This window comes from Centroberyx gerrardi, chromosome 19 (genome assembly GCF_048128805.1).
Source record: "Centroberyx gerrardi isolate f3 chromosome 19, fCenGer3.hap1.cur.20231027, whole genome shotgun sequence".
Classification (NCBI taxonomy): domain Eukaryota; kingdom Metazoa; phylum Chordata; class Actinopteri; order Beryciformes; family Berycidae; genus Centroberyx; species Centroberyx gerrardi.
The window spans coordinates 20,516,952-20,538,861 of record NC_136015.1 but is presented as its reverse complement, the minus strand read 5'-3'; the positions used below and the strand labels follow the sequence as shown (position 1 = coordinate 20,538,861).

Here is a 21,910-nt window from a genome sequence, read left to right as displayed (position 1 = left end):
ATATAGGATTTGCTGTGTTTTGGCTCAGCACTCTGTATACAAGAGTTCCGTTGTTGAAGCCCATTTCTCTCCCTCACACAGGTCGTAACCCCCCCCCCCCCCAAAAAAAAAAAAAAAAAAAAAAAATCAAACCTGAATACGTGTGGTTTTGAAATAAGGGTGGTAAATGGGTCACTACAATATCTGAATGAACCCCATAGGACACCATTAAGTCAATGCTTTAAATTTACCTTGAGAGCACCCTCTAATGGATGGGAAGTATATAACCAATGCTATACTGTAGGTAAAGGTTGAAAATTCATTTTTAATTTCAAATACCTTACCAAATCATAAGCAGTTTTTCTTAACATATTGTAAGTCATATTTATTCACTGTTAATAACATATATAAAAAAGGCAAATATTACATCTGAGTGGTCCTGGTTCTGAACTAAATTTCCCCTTAGGTTTACACTTGAGGTGATTCATATAAATGTATTCAAATCCTGGGTTAATGTCATCCCCCATATTCTTCATCTGCTAATTCTAACACATCAATCAAACCACATGTAGACACTGACTGACACATTTAAACCTGAAAAATAACAGTTATGACAGTGCCCTTACATCACCACTGAGAATTGGCATATCTCAAAGGGAAAATCAACCCTACAATTAAAATTCTTGTCATTCCTATAATCTTAGACAGTCCAGTCATGACTTGTGAACATAAACAAGTCTCTCCCAAAGTAAAAAATAAGAGAAACAAGTCTCTCTTGACGATGTGATCAACAGACAAATTCTGGTACAGCACCACTAATAATGAATGGGATACTGACCTAAGTGACACAATGCCCCTGGGCAATTATAAGTAGATATGAACATATTTATGATTCATAACTTAGCAATACAATGAAATAAAGTTCATCAAAGTGATGTCACCCCGACAGTCATTAAATCACTATTAATGGAGCAGCTCCAGGTTTCCTCACTTGATCACATCAGATTAAAACCTTGGGTATCTGCTTTCTAGCAATAGAAGAGAGTGTTTTTATATTCATAACTATTGTGTGAATTGACTACCTATGCAACATTTATCAAGGCATTTGAGGGGGAAAAAAGTCACAAAGTGGCTGGTTTTAAGACATTCAAGTATGCCTTGTAATTTCTGTCCGCTATTTTTGGAACCAAATATGAATACTATTCTAATTTGTCCAGCAGCTGCCGAATGTCTTCTTGGCCACGGTAAACTCTCTTCAGTCCTCTTGGCAGATAACGGCAGGATGACAAGTTGAGGTAGCTAAGAGCGGTCGATTGGCCAATAACTAACCTGCAAACACAGCACAGATATACAAAATTTTCTCTTAGGATTGTGATTTTCTTGGTAAACCAATGCCAAAATCTACAAACGATTTACATGTGTGAATGCTTGATTTATGCTTAGTACATGTAAAGAAACTGCTTTCAAATTATCAGTTTCTGATTGTTTTGACTGAAAAAATATACACCGACTACCTGAGAGCAGGTGGCGTGATCTTGGTTCCACTGAGGTTGAGTGAACGCAGGGAATCTGCATTTGTTGCCTGAGCAAGGTAACTCATTGCTATCTCCAAGTCCTCCTCCGTGAAGAGATGATTTGTGATGTCAAGCTGTTGCAAGGTTCCACTCCATTTTTCGGTCAGCATGTGAAGTCCCTTCTTTGGTGATGATAATGCAACTTTGCTGTTGAAATACTGGCCCCAGAACAGACATTCAAGCTCTGCAAAAATCACAGACAGAGAAAAGGGTGTAGCAAGTATTAAGTAATGGGCTTAGGATGCAATTATAAACCATTGTTATGTTGAATACAGCAACTGGGTAGTTTACAGATGAAGCCAAAATGAATACTATACATTTATATCCATTCAAAAGCATTACATATATATATATATTTTTAACCTTTATTTAACCAGGCAGGTCAATTAAGAACAAATTCTTATTTACAATGACGGCCTAGCAAGAGGACAAAAGGACCTCTCGAAGGGTAAAGGGGACAAAACCCCCCCCACATAAAAACAAAAAAACACACACATATTGGGACACTGAGTAGGTATTTCTTGGCAGTTGATTCATTTTCAGTGATATATGGATTAAATATTAAAAGATAACGATAAGAAAAAGACCAGGCTAAGCCTCTGAGTATCGGTCTTCATTGAGACCCATGTTAAATCATGCTGAAATAAAGACAATACCAAAAAAGGTCAACTTTAGCTCACTGTCTCAAAATGTACCATAGTGAAAGGATAAAACTGTGCTTATATATAGCCTACCGACACAGGGTAAAGTTGCAAGACCAGACGGTGTGATTCGAGAACAGCCTCGCAGATCCAGCACCCGGAGCTTGGTGGAGCCAAACAGAATGTCTCTCAGGTCTTTGTCGGTCATGAAGGAAACAGATGTTGTGGCCATGCACAGCTCCTCCAGTAACGGGAAGCCTGACGTGGAATCTGGTCCATTACGCATTACCTTATGCATAGGAATGACGTTCAGCATCCGGAATGTCTGAAGAGAAACAGAATCACTTTAAACTCAATACATGTACAGGGGTTTGTATTGGTGATATTGGTGCAGGGATACACTAGACAAGTTTCACAGTTACACACACCTGACTCAATAGGTCAGGTGTGTTTGTTTCACACTGACACACTGATTTTGAAATTCAGGTCATCGAGACCAATAATTATGATTAAAAGTCATTATCAGAAATTGTAACTATCACATAATTAGACATAATCGTGCAGCTCTAATATATATTCAACAATCTATAGCTGTGTGCATTTGAGCAGTATGGCATTAACCCAGAGTGCATTGGTACTGTTGAGGAAGAAATGGAAAAGTACCTATACTAAGCAACATTCCTATATGCTCACTTAATATGCAACCTTTGAGCGTACTCAAAGGTTGAGTACTAAATGTTTCACTATTATAAGATTAAGTAGCTTAAACTCTAAAGTAACATCTTGAGTGTTTCTCACAGAACTGCGAACCTGGAATGTGCAAATGCCCAAATCTCATAGATAACATTGACCAAGTGGCCGTGACAAGGTCAATTATTATTGGTTGTTCAGTCTTGTTCATATGACCTTGTACATACAAAAAAAAAAACCAAAATGCCACTCTCTTGTCCTGAGTTTTCTTCCACAGTACCAATAGTGAGTGACCAATAGTGCACCATCAGGAAGTTAAACTGAATAAATGAGATGCATGAAATAAAATGATGCATGGGAATACTTCGATTCCTGTGGCTGGAAAGTATAATGCGCAAAGTCTGAATAAGTGTGGAGAGATCCAAATTTAAAGAATTAGCCTATAGATGTGAGTAGTGAATAATTGTTTTTTACCTTGAGTTTAGGACATCCACTCTGCAGACCCTGGATGCAGATGGGAAGTTGGCAATATCCACTGTCAAGCTTTGTGTTGATCTCCAACAATTCTAAATCCGGGCAGCATCCTCTCTGGAAAATCAAAACAATATGGCGTGTGTGCCAAGTTTGTGCTCAGTAGATTTGACAGTGTGCGATGCATACATAAAAAACATCATAGGTGAAAAGGGGCTTACAGAGATAGCAGCTAGAAGTCTGTCGTTCTTGGGTCCATGAGTGAACAAAATTTGTCTTATTTGGCTGCCAGAAGATTCCAGGAAGGCCACAAGACCTTCAGCCTGAAACTACAGCAAAACAGGCTTTAACATGAATTGTGACACAAATAAGCTTTCTACATGTCTACATCTCTATGTAACCGAAGAAAGGTGGGGAATGAACACCTGCTGGTAAATACTGTCTGTGGCTTGTGTACAGTGGCCACTTTGGAGCGTAGCCAACCATCATTTAGAGGTCCTATTCTACTCTGCAAAAATGTTTACTGAAATAGTCTGTGATGTACCTCTGAATACTGCACATTTACGCTCTCCAGAGACCAGCTGTTTCCACCGAGGCTCTGGAAGGTTTTCTCTGTCACGCCTGAGCAGTATGAGAGCGTGAGGGAGCGGAGATGAGGGCAGGACTGGGACACAACCTGTTTGATTTACCATTCAACACACAGAATAACACAACTATATGTCACAACTGATAAAATATGAATCTTGATCATGAAATAGAATAGATATAGACAATACAGTACAATGTATACATAAATGAAGAGTGTAATTCCAAAATGCTATATATCCATTTTGGAAAAACAAATTTCGACCTGAAATTCATCAGGCAAGATTTCAAAAACATAAATGATTCTGTTCTCAAAAATGAACTATTTTATAAACAAATGCCCTAAGATGACTGTTAACTTCAATAGTAATTCACAGTGTGCTTCACTTTCATGCCAGCAGTCAATATGGGAGAGTGGGAGTCATATTTGTAAATGGTGGATATCTCAGTTTGGAACGAAACTCTTCAAATATATAGGCTATACAATAATAATACCAAAAAAGAAATATTTCTAGTATTTGTGACTTACTTCTACAGCATAGTCTACGTTCTTTTTCCAGTGACAGAGAGAGAAGTCTCTTAGTTGGGAGAATCTAGAAAACAGTAAGTATACAGTTTATTAATCTACAGTTGCTCTATCAGCGATCGCATTTTAAAAGGTAATTTAAAAAAACGTTGCAGACTACAAAGCACAAATTACATCCTAGGTCACATATGTGTCAAACTTCTTCATAAACCAAAACTGATAATACAGACCTATTCTGTGCCAGCCAGTTAACAGTGTCCTTTATCTTCATCTCTGTTTTAGGCAGCTGGGTCTTCCCCGGCTCAATCCAGCAGAAACCTACAGACACTCTGCGCCACAGACCAGGACTGGAGGCCGCAGCGTTCCACAGCTGACAAACTCTCGCCATCCTACACCAGGAAACAGAGCAGAGAATAACGATGTAGATCATGATGGAACTTTTATACCCAAATAACAAAGTGCTCCAACTTGTAAAAACCGCTCTATCTCAGTGCGGCTGTAGTCTGATCCTGTAAGATTAACTACAACCTAAACCCAGATGCATTAAATCAAATGTGTGTGTGTGTATTACCTGCATAGAAATGGTACTGCGCCATCTTGGAAGACCACCATCTGAAAAATATTGACCAGCACCTCTTCAGGAAGACTGTGACCCCATCTGTGGTCCGTGCCTCGCTCTGGCTGATGCAGAACGGCGTCCGCTACTTTCTTGATTGGTGGATTATTTGCCACTTTAGGCTTGGCGGCGACTGTCTTTTTCTTCTTAGTCTGATTGGCTTTAGCTTTTCCCTTAGTGAGCTTCTTTTTTCTGGTTCCCTTCTTCTTTGGACGCCAGGCTAAGTTATCATACTGACTAGTGTTGGATATGACCAGAAGCATATCTTCCCCTTCTTGGACAGTGTAGCTGAGCCTGGCGGGCCGGTTGACTTTGGCCTTCTTTCGCTTCTTCGCCTTTGCACCTGTGGAAACATTGGACTTCCTCTTCAAAGGTGCCTTCTTTGTGCTCGGCCCCACTTTTCCTTGACTTGATGCCCCCGACGTGCCAGGTGTGGTGTCTGCACTTCCTTCCCCGGGGCCTTGAACTCCAGCTTCAGAATCCATCTTGTGGACCTACCTAGTCTTTACCTTCTGCTCGATCCCAAGAGAACTAGACACCAGCAGAGCATTGGCATATCCACATCTGAAAACAGTGTCAGAATAAGAGTATGTCTGTGGACTGATTACATCTATTCAGTGTAATGGGGAAAAAAGTCAGAAAAGGGTACTGAGTGAATGGGGAGAAATACAGCAGAGACGCCCTATCTAGATCACAATCACACCTCATAGCAAAAGCACTTTTCAGCTGGGGGCAGAGATTCTGGCTTCTCCAAACAGCACATCAAATACTGATTTGAAATTACAGATACAGATAATACAGAAAGAGCACTAGTTACTAAACTAAGCCAGATATATATATAATCATGCTAGAGCTGGTGTTGTTAATGTGGAATTATGGATCATTGTCACCAGCATCGTTTCAAATATAAACAGTGCTATCTAATATACACCAGAAACGTTTTCATTACTATTGAACACGAATGAAGCGTTTAACGTTAGTGTTTTTGCAATGATTTGTCAAAACATCAACTGTAACTTGCTGAATGAATCATATTCATAATTAAGGTTACTGTGTTAATGCTACAGTTAGCTGAACTCACCCAATCATACAGTAGAAACGATTACAGCCGCTGAAATGTTGTTGCCTTGGCAACAAGACCTAACGTACCTGACTCATTTTCAGGAATGAGATTTTTGGTTTGAATATTTCAAGATTTCATATCGTTCAATGATAGACAAGCCACCTTGCTGCTAACAATAACGACAACAATTCCCAGCCTCCATGTTATTAGACCCACAATGCTTTTCAGATTCACTCAAGTAATTGGTGGAAAACTCGACAATAGCCCGCCTTCCCTAAAAATCGGCCAATCACATGTTAGGCCACTATTTTGGCTCCCAACAGTTACATGTGTTGTGATAGAGGGAGCGAAGAAGAAGACGTGTTTGTAGTCGTGGTGAGAAATTATACTTCTAATGCTTGCTTTCAATAGTTACAAATTATGTGGAGATATTCAAACATGTAGCGCTACAACACGAGTACTGCACGAGTTTTTGTAGTTAATATACTGCATTGCCAGCAAGGTGTGTATAGTTGGTGCTAGTTGTTCCCAGGCTAGCATATAGCACTAGCTAGCTAGGTTACCTTTTAGCAGTCTTTTGTAGAAATTACGCTTTTATTCTGAAAAGAACGGACCGGACGTTTGGCAGAACATCTCTCCTCTTCTGAATATTCAGGCTCAAATTGGTGTAAACGTTGACTTGTTTTTGCTGTTCAACTTCGTCGTCGTACTCGTAATCAGACATTGTGCATAGCCTCCTCAGCCCCCGGTGTATAGCCTCTTATTGTTTACAAGCTGAAACCCGAAGTAAACACTCCGAATGCGCTTATTAATATGAGTTCGTCGTTAGCATCCTGCTGCAACGCAAAATATTGTGATTGTGTACACAGCGATGCACTGGCGGACTCAGGGGGAGGGGGGCAGGGGGGGCCCCATGGTACCCCATGGTTGAAAAAGCGTTGCTAAAGTGCCCTCTAGAGTGGCGAAAACGAGAGGAAGTGCCCTACTGGCTGCCCTTCACATGGGGAAAAAAATGATTGAGTGCCCTCTGGGGTGCCCCTTCATGCAATAAATTATGATGATGTGCCCTCTAGAGCAAGAAAATTCGATAACGTGTCTTAATGAGTGCCCTTCTAGTGGAGAAAACGTGATGCAGTGCCCTATAAGGTGCCCTTACAATGGTCTAAACTTGACGTTCCCTCTGGGTGCCCTTCCAATGGAAAAGGGTGCGTTATGAAGTGCCCTCTATGCCGCCCCTACATGACAGTGTCCCAAAGGGTGCCCTTTCCAGTAGAGAAAATGATGAAGTGTCCAATTAGGTGCTCCTCTAATGGAGAAGTGCCCCTCCAGTGGATAAAATGTGGTGCAGTGCTGTAAAAGGTGTTCCTACATGTGTGAGAATGTGGGGAAGTTTCCTAATGGTGTTTTTATCATAGAGGTGTGTGGTTATACTTTTAATCTGGATCGCCTAATAACATAATGTTAATCAAGGATGAAGACTATTTCATCATACATGATGCATAATAGCTTTTTGCGCGCTGGTGGGGCCCCATGTCGTGCAGTAGGTGCCCTTTTTATTTTTTCGCCCCTGCCCTTCAACTGAATGGGAGTGAGTGAGCACGAGAGGTATATTTAAACTGACCATCTCTCAGCGTTGCGCATGCATGTATGCAAAAACTCAAATCATGCTGGAATTGTCATTTAAATTGTTAGACCATTTAATAGCCTATTCTGATACATTTTCCTAATCGACAGGGTGGGCTACCCTAGTCTTTACCACATTTATACAGGTACTAACTAAATGGATGCATGGATGATACCGATGGCTGGCAATTTGCAATAGCTTTCATTTTTCACACATAATTCCTCGAAGCTATTGTGTTTTTAGATGTCAGGGATTTAAACATGCCTGTCTCTCTTTTTAAAACAGTTGCCAATGGAGATGGACCAAGACTTCTCTCTTTCTGGGAAGGCAGCTGTAACAGAGGCTAATCTGAGTAAGTTTGAAAACATTTACTTTATAATAGAATAACTAACTTGTCATGCAGTAAACCTGTCATTAAAGTCTCAGTGAAATCAAAAATGACCTGCCACATGAGTGTCAGCATGGTACAGCGGTGCATTTTTGGATGTTCACTCCTGAAAAACAATATTTATATTATCAACCAATATTTTGCTCATCACTCTCCAACTTATCTGTTTTTCAGGAGATGACACCTTCTGGAAGCTTGTTGCAGACTTCCTTGGTCCTCAAACAGGGGAAGGATTGGAGCTTGATAAGGCACCCAGCAAAAACAGACTTTTGATTCAAGTAGGACTTATGAAAGAGGACAACAATATTCCTTGGAGAAGTGTCATGGAATGGCTTCAGAAGATTTTCCCAGAGCATCAGTCGGCTGACTTTCGTTGTTTGATTGAAACAGGCATTGCAACAACATTGAGTCTGGGAAGTGATGCAAGGCTGACCTTCCTGGAATCAGACGCAAACTTTAATTTTGTTGGCCCAATATGCGATAGCATTGGAGTTGAACGAGCACATCTTTTGGAGATGAGAGATTTTTCAGAGCAAGCAATGTCTATCGAAGTCACAAATGGATTGATCCTTGAGTTGACTAACTTTGTCGCCAGGGAAAAAATTGACCCAGTGATTTTAGTTACTTGGCTTAGAAATTTCAATCCTGAGTTTTGTAAAGATGGGGATATTCGCAAAGCAAATAAATTCCTTAGGCCTAAGATAAAAAAGCTGAAACTGTATTATCGCAGTTATGAAACGAGAAGTCATAGGAGGAATACAGTAAGGGAAAATCTACTTCAAAGTCCATTTGAACTGGTGCCGAACAAAGTTGATGTACGTCGATTAGCGAAGAAACGCCTGAAAAAAGACCCGTGGCTAAATTATCGAAAGGTGACAATAAAGGAGGAATGTGACAGTTATGAAATTATGCAAGATGAAGAGAGGCCCTTCCTTCACCTTGAATCAGATGAAAAAATGATGAAGGTGAAAGAGGAAAATTTCACGTCAAGTGATGGAAGTGATCAAGATTTGGATAAATCCAATTGTGAAGATGAAACCCCAGATGACAAAGGAGAAGCCTTAACCCTGCTGGACATTGCTATGCTTTCTGTCCAAAAGCTGACAAGTGTGTATGGTGGGAAAACGGATGCGTCCAAGCAAGTTTCCATGGATCTTCTCAAAAATCAATATGCTCTAACATGCAAAGAGCATCCAGCCATGATGCAGTTTGAGGAAAAAATTGAATCGCTTACTCCAAACACTTCACTGGTTTCTCCTTTGGCTTTTTTACACTACAATGCCCATTTCCTTGTTGACATACATGATGCAATTGAGCAGCAGATTATGAGCTTTGAAAGAGAGATCACGCAGTCCACTGGAGAAAAACTGGGCCGTGATAGGAATCCAAAATTCAAGAAGTTTGTGAATTTCTCAGAAAGTGCTACTTCACGTTACATCCACATGGTTTGTGATGTCTTAAGCCCTCGTGCCCCTGCTAAGGAAAACTACAGAAAGCATTGGGTGGCTTTCTGTGAAGAAAAGAAAAATCCCTCAAAACTTGCGGTTAATCTGTCGAACCGATTCAACAACTACTTTGAAGCTGCAGCGGGCCTTATTCACCATCACAAAGAGATCGCCCTCTTCTTCTCTGATCTGCTGTTACTGAACAACGATGACTGCCCCAATGTCATTCTGGAGAGTGTCACTGCTGATGCTGCTGACGATGTAATCCAGAACCTTGTATGTGTTCTGGCCATCATATACTGCAAAATCCTCGGTCCTTACTGGCAGCTTCTGAAAAGTGTCGGGGAATACTCGCTCTTCAGCCAGTACGTACTCTGTCTCTACCAAAAGCTCCTTGAGTGGTCCAAAGATCCTTCAACACTCCTGGAGCCAGAGTTGATTGTGAATGCATTTCTGCAGACCCCATTGCAAGAGAAAACCTTTGACAGGGTTTTCCATTATTGTGGTCAATGGCACACAGACAGGGACCTGATCAGAGCCTGTTTGAAGAAGATGGTAAAGGTGGTTGCTGCTGTTACTGAGGAAAACCTGAGGGATTTCCTGCCAGGAGGAAAATATGGCCAAAGTCCACCAGCAGATGTGTGCTTGCAAATCACAAGCTGCACATTCTCTGTCTTGATGGGAGAATATCCGTTCGGTCATGCGTACCCATACAAGACGGAAAGACCCGACAAGGCCTCCAAACACTCCTCAAAAAATGACTCCTCGGGTAGCTCTCAGGAAGACGATCGCCTGTCTGATTCAGCTGAAGACACTTTCGAGGAATCTCCCCGTTGGCCAGCAAGTAAGAACGCCCTCGTCGGCCGAAAAGGTGACCGATCCCATCAGTCCAAAAAAGCATACCAAAAAGAAAAGATGGGGGGAAATACTTGGAGACACGATCCAAATGAAACCGACCATGTACCGGAGAACATGGACAGACAGTACATAATGGCTACAGTGAGCAAAAATGGAGGACCTTGCAAGACGCGGCAGGACGTCGACAAACTGCTTTTGCGATTCGACGGAAAACCCAGAGCTGTCAAATGGGAAGCACTTCGCTGTGAGATCTTATACCAGAAAATGGTTCTTGACAACAATGACCCAAACTTGGATGAGTTAGGCAGCGCCAACTCAGTAATGGCTGCTAAACTGAAACTTGCACTTCCCCGGGTTAAACCTGGGTACTGTTTTGTCTTGGCCCCTAAACTGACAAAGCCTAGTAAGCATCTTCTTGCGCAACAGACAACAGAGGCTCAAACTGGTCAGAGTGGAAGCAGCAGCGCGTGAGAGCTTTGATTTGGGCTGCAAAACTTTCATTTGAGATGTAGATACACGATAAATGACTTGCATGTCACTAGACAGAAATCATGTCGATGTGGGACTCGGGAGTATGATTCTGTGTTCACAAGCTAAGAAAGCATGCAGTGACCTCAACCATTCCTCCCATTTAAACTACATGTATGGCTCAGTTTATCGCAGATGCAGCTAACATGCGCTGTACATTTTGTTGATGGCATTAGTAAAAAAGAATTTGGTTTTGTGGCTTATATATTTTTGATATTACGTAATCGCTCATTGTCACCATTGCCAAATTGTCTGCCACTGTATTTTCACTTGGCTTTTATAGAAAGTTGACATTTTTGTTGCTAAAAAGTAGTTAACTGTTAATTCTTTTTTTGTTTTTATAGCACATAAAGCTCATTTTGATCATTCAAAGGACAGTCAATAGTTCTATTGCTGACTTAAAAGGTGTCATGTGAACACTGGCAAAATAAAATTGTTTTTTACTTTGCATTTTGTTGTCATTTTAGTTACATCATCAACCTACATGATAAACTAGAAAAGCATAGCCTGATGCCTAGTCATTTATTTTTGAGTTTAATTCTACATTGTTGTTGTTTGTTTGTTACATTGTGATGATATGCATTTTTAAAAAATCAACACAGCTTTAGTTGTATTTTGATTGTGAGCTGGTTTGACTGAATGCCAGTCTCACATACAGTATATTTCTCAGATGTGAAGGTGTGTGTGAAGGGCATGTGTGGTTGCATCAGCTCTGTCAGTGAGTTCATGCTTATGAAAGAGTTGACTGGAGGAGCTCAAGAGAAGAGGGAAGCAGTAATGATTGTGAGGGGCTTATTGGGGTCACTGTGCCAAAAGTCAATGCACTAGGATTTATTTTTTCTTAATGTCAACAACAGTCCAAAGAAGGATCAAGACCCCACTGAGAACCTGGCGGGGGTTCGAGGGGTCCCTGCAGCAAAATGAGGAATAGCTTAATTACACTGCTATTTGATTTGAAGGTCAGTCGGAGAATGTTATAGGAATCTCTAGGTTGAACCCTCTTTCACAGTTTTTCATTTTGTTTTTCATTTACATGATATGACATGTTAAAACATGGGCGTGTGAAGCCCTTTGATACTGAAACTGTGCTAAAGGGCTATGCAAATATATTTAACTTGACTTATCTCCCCAGCTACAGTATAAATAGATAAACAGTTGTTCAGTGCTGTACTAAATCATATCTATCAACAGAAACGTATCAATCAAAGGTCCGTAGTCTAATCTGTTCGGGCAGGGGCTTGGCATGGAAACATTTAGGAACCCCGTCTGCTTTTGACAGAGATGCTGTTGATGTGTCGCCCGGACCGGAGGAGAAAGAAAACGAACGCATCCATTTTATCAAAATGCCCGCCCCCCTTGTCTTTCAGCGCTACGAGTGGCTCTGTGATAATGCTGCCTTCAAGTACTACCTGAAATACTGTATTTACGAGCGGAGCGCCAATGAAAGACCGAATAACGTGCTACAACAGGGATACCAGAGTTGCAAAGATGTGACATACTCACTCTGTTTTACATGTAGTTGTCACGCACATATTACTTTTGGCCAATAACCATATTACAACATGAATTTCATACCTGATGCAGAGTCTCCCGTTCATTCTGCCGCTGCAGCACGAAGTGGCTCTGTACTACTTGGTTCATAAAATAAAACAGTCACAGAAAAAAACAACTTTTGTTCAGGGTCTATTGCAAGTAGTGTTGTTTTTTCCGACCAAAAGCACTTGAATACGCCACGTATCGTATTTACGACTTTGGAACTCGGAAGTTGGAGCTCACGAGGAGTACGTGAAGGCACCACAAGGGGCGGGAACTTTGCGTAACCCTGCACTATTCATTTGTTTTATTTCTACGGTCTCGCCGAGGCTACGGCGAGGTCATGGATGTGTAGGGAAACATTGCGGCGTGTGGACGCACATTGTCGGCGTCAACAGGCAGAAACAAGCCAAACGACATACACACATCGTTTAATTCCTCCCGGAGTTAGCAACAATGTCCGTTAGCTGGTGGAGCAGCGAGGCGGTGACCCACGGGCTAATGGCTCTCTTCGCCATGGGCTCCTGGATTTCGGTCAACTGTTTGTGGGTTGAGCTCCCGGTGGTTGTCAATGTCCTGCCCGAAGGTCAGTGCTCCAGAGTTGACTTTTACATTACCTGGTCTGTTGTTTATTAAAAGTCGGGCGGGGAGGAGTTTTGCCCTTCTTTAACGTAACATATGCCTTTTCGGTTGACGCTTTTATCCAGCTCAGCGATTGGTGGCTCCAGGGGGAACCTGGCGGTGTTAGTGCCATTATCTTTCCATTTAGGTGTAAGTTACAGGATAAGGATAGCTACTTTTATGTTGTTTAATAGTTCAGCCACTGTTCCTAGGTAATGAATGTTAATGGTACCAATGTGTAGAATACGCTGTAGTTAGTAGTATTACACTGCAATTTACACAACTAAACAAATGATTCAGATTTTTTTTAACTGTTTCACTGATGCCTGCCTGATGATGAGTGACAAATAGAGTTCACTGTTTTCCCATGTTTTAATTCACTGCTGTTGCATGTAATCCAACCATATGAAGTATGAGTTCAAGGCCAAATGATGCATTGGTATACATTGTATGTTTGCAATATTGCAGTATTTGCAAGGTATTTACATATTTGATAACTACCTTTTCTTGTTTGTAGGGTGGAACCTGCCCGCCTACCTCTCAGTGCTGATAGCGTTTGGGAACCTGGGTCCGATAGCAGTCACTATTACACACCACTGTGCTCCAGGGAGGTTAAACGAGCGCCTCCTCATCCACTGCATCCAGGTGCTGGCGGTGGTGGCGTCTGCTTTCCTGGCCGTCTTCTGGTCACACACGGTCACAGTAGCCGGAGAGGAAAGATCGCTGCCCTTCCTGCTCTTCACCTTTGTGTTGTCTCTGGTCTGCTGTACGTCCAACGTCACCTTCCTGCCTTTCATGTTCCGTTACCCCCCTCAGTATATTCGTACCTTCTTCATCGGACAGGGCCTCAGCGCCTTGTTCCCTTGCATTGTGGCCTTGGGGCAAGGCGTGGGGAAGGTGGAGTGTAAAACGGTGAACGGCACGGTGCAACCCGAGTATTTAGAAGAGAGCTTCCCTGCCCAGAACTTCTTCTGGTTCTTGTTCATCATGCTGTCAGTCTCGGCCCTCAGCTTCCTGGCTTTGACGCGAAGACCGACAGAAGCACAACCGGACGCGCCGCAGCAGGAGCCCGCCGACGCCACAGCAGCGAAGGAGAACGGGGATGAGACGCACCCGCTGCACAACGGAGGGACGCCCGTGTCCGAGGACCAGGTGCAGGTGGAGGTACAGCCGCCTGTCCAGACGTTCTGGACGCCGCGCAACATCTACCTGCTGGCGCTGCTCGCTGTCTCCAACGCCCTCACCAACGGCGTCCTGCCGTCTGTCCAGAGCTTCTCCTGTCTGCCCTACGGCACCATGACCTTTCACCTCTCCGTGGTCCTTGGCAACATAGCGAACCCTCTGGCCTGCTTTGTGGCTATGTTTGTTCTCCTCAGGTGAGAAAATATGAGGAGCGATTGAATGACAAAGGATGATAATCAAAGAATTCACTTTTTGTACATCAATTGAGCTTAGTAACCCTTGTAAGAGCACAGTTGTTCTTACATTTGATAGTTAGGACTGTTTTTTTCCTATGAAAACCTTTTGACTGCAGTCTTGTGATCGTCCCCGCTTTGTCTTCCAGGTCCTCCGCTGGTCTTGGGTTCATGTCTTTGGGAGCAGGAGTGTTTGCTGCGTATCTCATGGCATTAGCAGCACTCAGCCCCTGTCCCCCTCTGTTGGGAAGCTCCTCCGGTGTGGCTTTAGTGGTGAGCGACGACACACATTTCTCACATCAGACCATTAACACAAAGACCAGTGGTTCTCGACGTGGGGTCCGGGGACCAACAGGGGTCCTTGAGGGGGTTCCAAGGGGTCCCCAGCAAATTGATGAATTGTTAAACGTCAGCATTATTTAATTTACAAGAAGTTAACACAATTAGAGAATGTAGAAGAATGACTATTTTGATCATAGTTTCACTGTTATCTCTCTACCTACAATATAGATAGTTTCCTGGACAAAATCATATCTAACAATAAAAATATTCTCATATTTGGGTCCGAGAGACAAAATGGGGTCCATGGCCCTAAATTAGGGGTCCTTGATATGAAAAAGGTTGAGAATCACTGACATAGACGCTTTGGTTTCACCTGTATTTCCCCTGTACCGCTGACTTTAACCACTCGTTTGCGCCCCCTCCTCCGCAGGTGATCTCCTGGATTATTTTCACCGGCCTCTTCTCCTACCTGAAGGTGGTGATCGGGACGCTGCTCCACGAAGCCGGTCACGCCGCCCTGCTGTGGTGCGGCATCTCCATCCAGGCCGGCTCCCTCGTCGGCGCGCTCACCATGTTCCCCCTGGTCAGCGTCTATCACGTGTTCGCCAGGTCTCAGGAATGCGTGGATAACTGCAGCTAGCGGGGAACGAGACGCGTAACGTTTTACTCTGGGTTTCGCTTGTTTTGGACACACAGCTCCCGTTCATTTCTCACGGGAAAGATGGCTGTTTTCCCCCCTGCGTTTTGGGGTTCTTGAGTTGAGCACCAGATCGGCCTAATCTTTCTTGGGGATCACGCCACGAGTGAGGCATCCTCTCCCAAGTCAAAGAGTCTGAGAGGCCTGGGAGCTTGTGTAACTAAGAGCATTCCCAGATAATGGGAGCATTGAGTTGCTGCACATTGGCCAAGGGGATGTAAAATGCCTAATACCACAAGTGCTTTGTGTGGTATTTTATAATGATTCTCTATGTTGTTCAAGTTGTTTACACTAACTAACAGAGCTGCTGTTGGTTTTTTCCCACTGCTTCATATCATGTGAAAAGTATGATTTACTCAGGGACAGAATCAGTAACTCATTCATCCACACTGGTCGCTCCTGGGCCTAACACATAAAAAACATTCACAATCAGAAAGTACAGTGGCACTGTATCCCATCCCACTGCGAGTTGTGTTTTAAATTTTAAATGTTTCTTTTAAATTTAGCGGCTATTTCATTACCACTTTCAAACGGCTGGCTACCTCTTCCACTTTACATCATTCCACATAAAGATGAAAGAGAGAGTGTAGATTTCGCAAACAGGTGACTCAAGTTTTGACATTGTCAGAATACGATGTACAACTCAGTTCTGCTGTCAGTATTTGAAAAATAGTAATGCAGTGACTTGAAACATGTCATTCGTAGATGTAGACGTACTTATTACATGCAGTGACATTCATTGATTTCATGCCAAAATTATTTGTGTATGCCTGAGAAATTTTTACTTCAAATATGACTTGAAATATGAATTTCAGTTTCCTTTAGATTTGGCTGTGTGTTGTTTGTCATAATGTTTTTTACTAACATTTTTTAAACTAACTGATCATTTTTGGGGGATTTTTGATCATTCCAAATGTACAGTAAGATTATGTCATGTTAAGGGAAGAATACCTTGCTTTGTTGAATAGCAGATTAATAGTGAATAGTTCATGAATACTTCTGTAGTTTTGGTAACAAGGTATTGTGACATTTCAGTTCATAAAGGAATAACAATGTATATGTCTGATATGCACTACTACCTTGTAAAGTCATTTTATTTAACATGCTGCTACAGTACATCACATTTATAAAGTACGCTAAATGCTGAAGAATTCTGTGAAAGAAGAGTATTGGAAATTTGCCTTAACTTCACGGTGCAAGATACTCGTGGTTTGTGTGGAAATGGTGAGTACTCTGTACTGATTTTAAATGACTGATTAACAAAGGGTAAACTACGTGATTAATGGTTCGTTCAACACACCTTTTCGTGGCCGTTTGTAACCTTTCTCCTCAGCTTTCATTTTGTTTTGTTGATGTTTGACTTTTTCAGCTGATTATCATGCACACTTTCAGTTCAGCAGGAAACATACCAGGGACATGATATCAAACGGCTGATGTTAAGTGTAGCTGTGAAATGATTGGTAAAACAATAAAGATTTGTTGGAAAAACAGACAAAACTTTTGACGCATGTTTATTTATTTTTTTAAGCATGATGCTAAAGCCTAAAGCTTGGATAACAGTCTCAAAACTCAATGCTCATGTGTACTGATGGAAGAGTACAATTCATTGTTGATGTTACACACTGTAGAAGAGTTTTGGCAGTGGGGAAACTTATAAACAGTTTGAAATTGTCTCTCATCTAGACTAATAATAGATGAATCAGCTAATAGAGAAAGGTTACATTAGATAATTATACATTGCAATATTGTCAATTTCCCTAGATGGTACTACACAGCGCTGATAGACTTACTTTATTGTTAATTTAAGTAATCCCTTCACTTGTAGATGATAGTATTCAGAAAAGGAACACTGCTGGTGTAGGATCACTGGTCAGCATAACAGTATTTTGAATTACCGTGACACACATCCAAAATACTGACCAGCTGCTTGAACCAAGAGGAGAAGCAACAGAAAAATGCCTGAAGAAGACTATATAAAGTCAAAATGTTTTGACTAGAGTGCAGCTACATTTTTTGTATTTCTTTGAATTCACTTGACTTGATGCAAAATGATGTCAGATGAAAATTGCTGTTCTAAGATGAATATGGGCCCAGCTGTGCACATATCAAAGTAACTGTATGTGTCACAATAAACTAAGCATTATCATACTAAACACTGACTTTGTTATAGATATCAATATGAAATCTTTCAAATGTAATCTGACAAATTGATCACTTGCATTAACGTAAATAGATTTTTGACAATTCTGATTTAAGTCCTTTACTAAAGAGTAAGTAAGAGTAAGAGTATGTACTCATTTGCAATGAAATTCAGGTAATTTTTTTTTCTTCAAAATTAATATATGGTGCTTTGTAATAATGGCTTTGTCTTTACCCTTTAGTCAACTTCTGAAATGTGAAATGCAACTGAATGGTGAAAACACTTGACTCATTTTCAACCTCTTAGCTCCCATGATCCCCTTAAGGAGAATTACTGAATTCTGTAGATTCTCGAATGTGTCGACTCACTCAGGAGTTGTTTTCACTGAGGACAGACACAGAAGTCGTTGGTGATGATGATAACGTGGCTGCAGATCACAGCATGTGACGTCTTTTGATGAACCTGAACGTCCTGACAACATATTTATTACAGGTTAAGAACATGACCAGTTAAACAGGCATGTGTCACGGTTGGCTAAACGCTCTCACACCCACTGGCCCAAGGAGGGTTTAATCCCCCGGCTCACACGGCGTTTACTGCACAGGACTTTGACTTCTCTCTCTGCAGAAACCTCCAACCCCGCGACCAAACAGCATGTGAGTATCTGCAAGGATGCACACCTCCTTCTTTATTCTCTGCAAATGAAAACACCGATTTTAATGGTTTGAATTTTATATATAGCACAGGGAAAAAATGTTTATTGAAAGCTCAGTTATTATTTTCATGTAGATTGTTTCTTGGAAGTATGTTGATGCTTTAAAGAGATTATTTAATGATCCCATATTCATATAGTGCAATACGCATATTCCAAGTGACAATCAGTACTGAACTTTTTAAATTGACAATATCAAAATAGATTTTTTATAACAATGTGATAATTAGGCTTCTACGTTACCTGAGATCAGCTCTAACAGTGTTACTTAATACTTGTTTTTCATGTTACATTCACCTTTGAAGACACTTCTCTAACATAATGCATGAATTTCCTGCTATTGTTTTCTCATTCCTTAACTGATCAAAGCCCTTCCACCGCATGCCTTGTCCTTCTCAATAAACAATGTGCTGGTCAGATGTTTTCTCAGGTTATGCAGCACTTGTGTACGTTACCGCAGCAGCAGGTGGTCATGTTTACCTTACTGCATGCTTGATGTTTTAAGCAAGTTTAACCTGCAGCACTGCCTTTGCAAAAATAAAACAACCGGCCAGGATGAAATTTGGGACACGGCCCATGCCATGTTTCAGCTCACATGATGCCCTCTGCCCTGGTAATGCAGAATAATCTGCACCCGCACAGCACTGTTCATTGTACAGACAAGACACAGGGCACGCGCATTAGGAAATTATGAGATTTTTAAGAAAAAAAGGTTGCAAAACAGACAGGTTTAACTATGCTTCGCTCCAGAGAGACTAAACTAGAGAGTGAACATTAACCAAATGTAGGAATAAGTCACACACCGCAAACAAGAGATGCCTGCTCATGGTGAGACATCAATCTGTGATGCGACATGTGAGTTTACGTTGTCATTCTTTGTGTTGTAATTATTTGTTTCATAGCCTTTAAGATGTTTTACTTATTCTATCGTTAACTATGTCCTTCTCTTTGCTGCTGCAATGACTCAATTTCCCAAAAGCGATCAGTTTTATCTTGTCATTATTAAATATGGGAGGAGAGTATGGTATGCTGCTACTGTGCATGAAAGATCGGTGTTTAATATTTAAAAGTACCTTAAACACAGATAATTATATCCTTTAAAATGATACCAGGTTGTGAGTTACAGGTTCAAGTTAGCTAGTAACTTCAGTGCTATTAAATAGTGACTTGAATGGTAGGAATCATTTTGTCAGACTAAGTGTCACATTCTTCCTTTCATTTTGGAGTGAAACTTATGCAATTTACAGACCTTCTTTATCTCATTTTAGAACTTCTGGGCACATAAAGCGGCCTTCCACTCGACATCATGTCCCTGCTCACCCACCTGTTGGCGTGCCTGTTTGGCATGGGCTCCTGGGTGTCCATCAACGGCCTGTGGGTGGAGCTGCCCCTGATCGTCCCCCAGATCCCCGAGGGCTGGTACCTGCCCTCCTACCTCTCCATCGTCATCCAGATGGCCAACGTGGGGCCGCTCTTCGTCACCCTGATGCACCGCTTCCGGCCCGGCGCGCTCAACGAGACGGCCGTCATCTACGTCATCATCGCCCTGGGCACCGTGGCGAGCTTCCTGCTGGCTTTCTTCTGGAGGGAGAGCGTGGAGGTGGCGGGCGTCCCGCGCAGCGTAGCCCTCCTGGTCCTCACCTTCTTCCTCTCCGCCGTCGACTGCACCTCCTCCGTCACGTTCCTGCCCTTCATGATGCGCCTCAAGCCCCAGTATCTCACCACCTACTACATTGGGGAGGGTGTGAGCGGCCTGCTGCCTGCCCTCGTGGCTCTGATCCAGGGGGTCGGGGTGGTGCACTGTGTGAACAGCACACAGGCGGTGAACCACACCCTCAACAGCTCCCACAGCGCTGCGACCTTTGAACTGCGGGCTCAGTACCAGCCGGCCAACTTCTCAGCTGAGGCGTTTTTCTTCTTCCTGAGCGCCATGATGCTGGTGTGCCTGCTGGCTTTCCTGCTGCTGAACTACCACCCCACTGTGGCCCGGGAGCACACAAATGGTCGTTACACCAACGGGGTGAAAGAGAAAGGCAACGCAGCTCAGAAACAGAGGACGTGGGCCGAGGAGAAACCCATGATCCTGGATCCGTACAGAGTGGGGAACGTGAACCCCAGAAGCAGCTTTGGCACCGGCGCCTACAGCTGGATGCAGGTGCTCTACATCTTTGTCATCCTGGCCTGGGTCAACGCCCTGGCCAACGTGGTGCTTCCCTCGGTGCAGTCCTACTCCTGCATGCCCTACGGGAACAACATCTATCACCTGTCAGCCACCATGGCTGCCGTGTCCAACCCTCTGGCCTGCTTCATCGCCATGTTCTTCCCAATAAGGTTGGTTTGGATTGCGGTCCAATGAATTTTCTAAGAACATGAAGATGTTTTTTTTACGGAAGAGTATTAGGGCCATTGTAAGTGACATTATTTTTTTATTTCTGAGAAAAAACTAAAGTCAGAAATTTGCGAGAAAAACTCCGAAATTTGCGAAAAAACTCCGAAATTTGCGAAAAAACTCAAAAGAAATTTGTGAAATTTCAGACTTTTTTTTCTCGCAAATTTCAGAGTTTCTTCTTGCACATTTCTGAGGGTTTTTTTCACGCTGTGGTAAAAAAAAAAAAAAAAAAAACCCTACAATGGCCCTAATACTCTTCTGTATGGTTTTGTTCTGCTCCCTGATAATAGAGCCTGGCTACCAAATCCAACCTGTTCACCCAATACACTGAAACAGCCAAAACCTCACAAATAATTGGTGTCATTTTGTCAACGCAGGTCCCTACTGCTGATGGGAGCTCTCACAGTCTTGGGCAGTGGAGTTGGAGCGTACATCATGACCATGGCAGTGCTGAGTCCATGCCCACTGCTGGTCAATGACTCCTCAGGAGGCGTCCTCATTGTGAGTCCATTGCTAATTTAGGCTTCATTTACTCAAATGCTAAACATAACCTGCCTTTACCTTCTTATTCAGAAGTGGAAAAATGAAAAGTTTGATTCTAGGCAAGGTGGTTACTGGTTTCATATCCATATTGGAAAATATTGCTACCTGAAGTTCATCATTCAATATCTCTGAAACACAGAGAAGACAATTTGTAAAGGATGATTTGTCGACTGGGGACCTAGTATATTTAAAAAGACTTCATAATTTGTTTTAATTATGTGCTATTCAGAGTACATTTTTTTTCACATTTTTTCCTAAATATACAAGCACCTTCCTGTCCCTCTGCTCCTCAGGTGTTGGCCTGGATCGTCTTCATTCTCACTCTGTCCTATGTGAAGGTGATCATCGGACTGATCCTGCGTGACGAGGGCCACAGCGCTCTCGTGTGGTGTGGAGCAGTAGTGCAGTTAGGCTCCTTGTTGGGAGCTGTCACGATGTTTCCACTGGTCAGTGTGTACAGCTTCTTCTCATCAGGAGACCCATGCACCACACAATGTCCCTAAAGGAAGGTGCCATGTATAAGAGACTGAACCGTCACTGGACTGGAGGATACTCAGCAGAGGGAATCTAGATGAGATTTATGGTTATTA

The 21,910-nt window shown here is 42.4% G+C and overlaps 4 protein-coding genes across 4 annotated transcripts; 3 read left to right on the top strand and 1 right to left on the bottom strand.

Annotated features, from left to right (window-relative positions):
• Positions 1 to 309: 309 nt before the first annotated feature.
• On the bottom strand, positions 310 to 6,346 carry fbxl6 (F-box and leucine-rich repeat protein 6). The gene is made up of 10 exons (XM_071895019.2): positions 6,164 to 6,346; positions 5,038 to 5,646; positions 4,697 to 4,855; positions 4,470 to 4,533; positions 3,900 to 4,031; positions 3,577 to 3,684; positions 3,359 to 3,472; positions 2,288 to 2,519; positions 1,494 to 1,737; positions 310 to 1,308 (listed from the first exon to the last, which is right to left on the bottom strand). The coding sequence occupies exons 2-10, from the start codon at positions 5,565 to 5,567 to the stop codon at positions 1,179 to 1,181; spliced, it is 1,713 nt and encodes a 570-aa protein (XP_071751120.2). The 5' UTR covers positions 5,568 to 5,646; positions 6,164 to 6,346; the 3' UTR covers positions 310 to 1,178.
• A 141-nt stretch (positions 6,347 to 6,487) lies between these two features.
• On the top strand, positions 6,488 to 11,406 carry LOC139908347 (uncharacterized). Its single transcript, XM_071895011.2, has 3 exons — positions 6,488 to 6,520; positions 8,055 to 8,121; positions 8,332 to 11,406. Exons 2-3 carry the CDS (start codon positions 8,061 to 8,063, stop codon positions 10,929 to 10,931), a joined length of 2,661 nt encoding a protein of 886 aa, XP_071751112.1. The 5' UTR covers positions 6,488 to 6,520; positions 8,055 to 8,060; the 3' UTR covers positions 10,932 to 11,406.
• A 1,564-nt stretch (positions 11,407 to 12,970) lies between these two features.
• On the top strand, positions 12,971 to 17,004 carry LOC139908335 (solute carrier family 52, riboflavin transporter, member 2). Its single transcript, XM_071894991.2, has 4 exons — positions 12,971 to 13,107; positions 13,660 to 14,518; positions 14,707 to 14,830; positions 15,270 to 17,004. Exons 1-4 carry the CDS (start codon positions 12,978 to 12,980, stop codon positions 15,477 to 15,479), a joined length of 1,323 nt encoding a protein of 440 aa, XP_071751092.2. The 5' UTR covers positions 12,971 to 12,977; the 3' UTR covers positions 15,480 to 17,004.
• A 2,690-nt stretch (positions 17,005 to 19,694) lies between these two features.
• slc52a3-2a (solute carrier family 52 member 3-2a) lies at positions 19,695 to 21,823 on the top strand. Its single transcript, XM_071895020.2, has 3 exons — positions 19,695 to 20,719; positions 21,155 to 21,278; positions 21,614 to 21,823. Exons 1-3 carry the CDS (start codon positions 19,695 to 19,697, stop codon positions 21,821 to 21,823), a joined length of 1,359 nt encoding a protein of 452 aa, XP_071751121.1.
• The last annotated feature ends 87 nt before the right edge of the window (positions 21,824 to 21,910 follow it).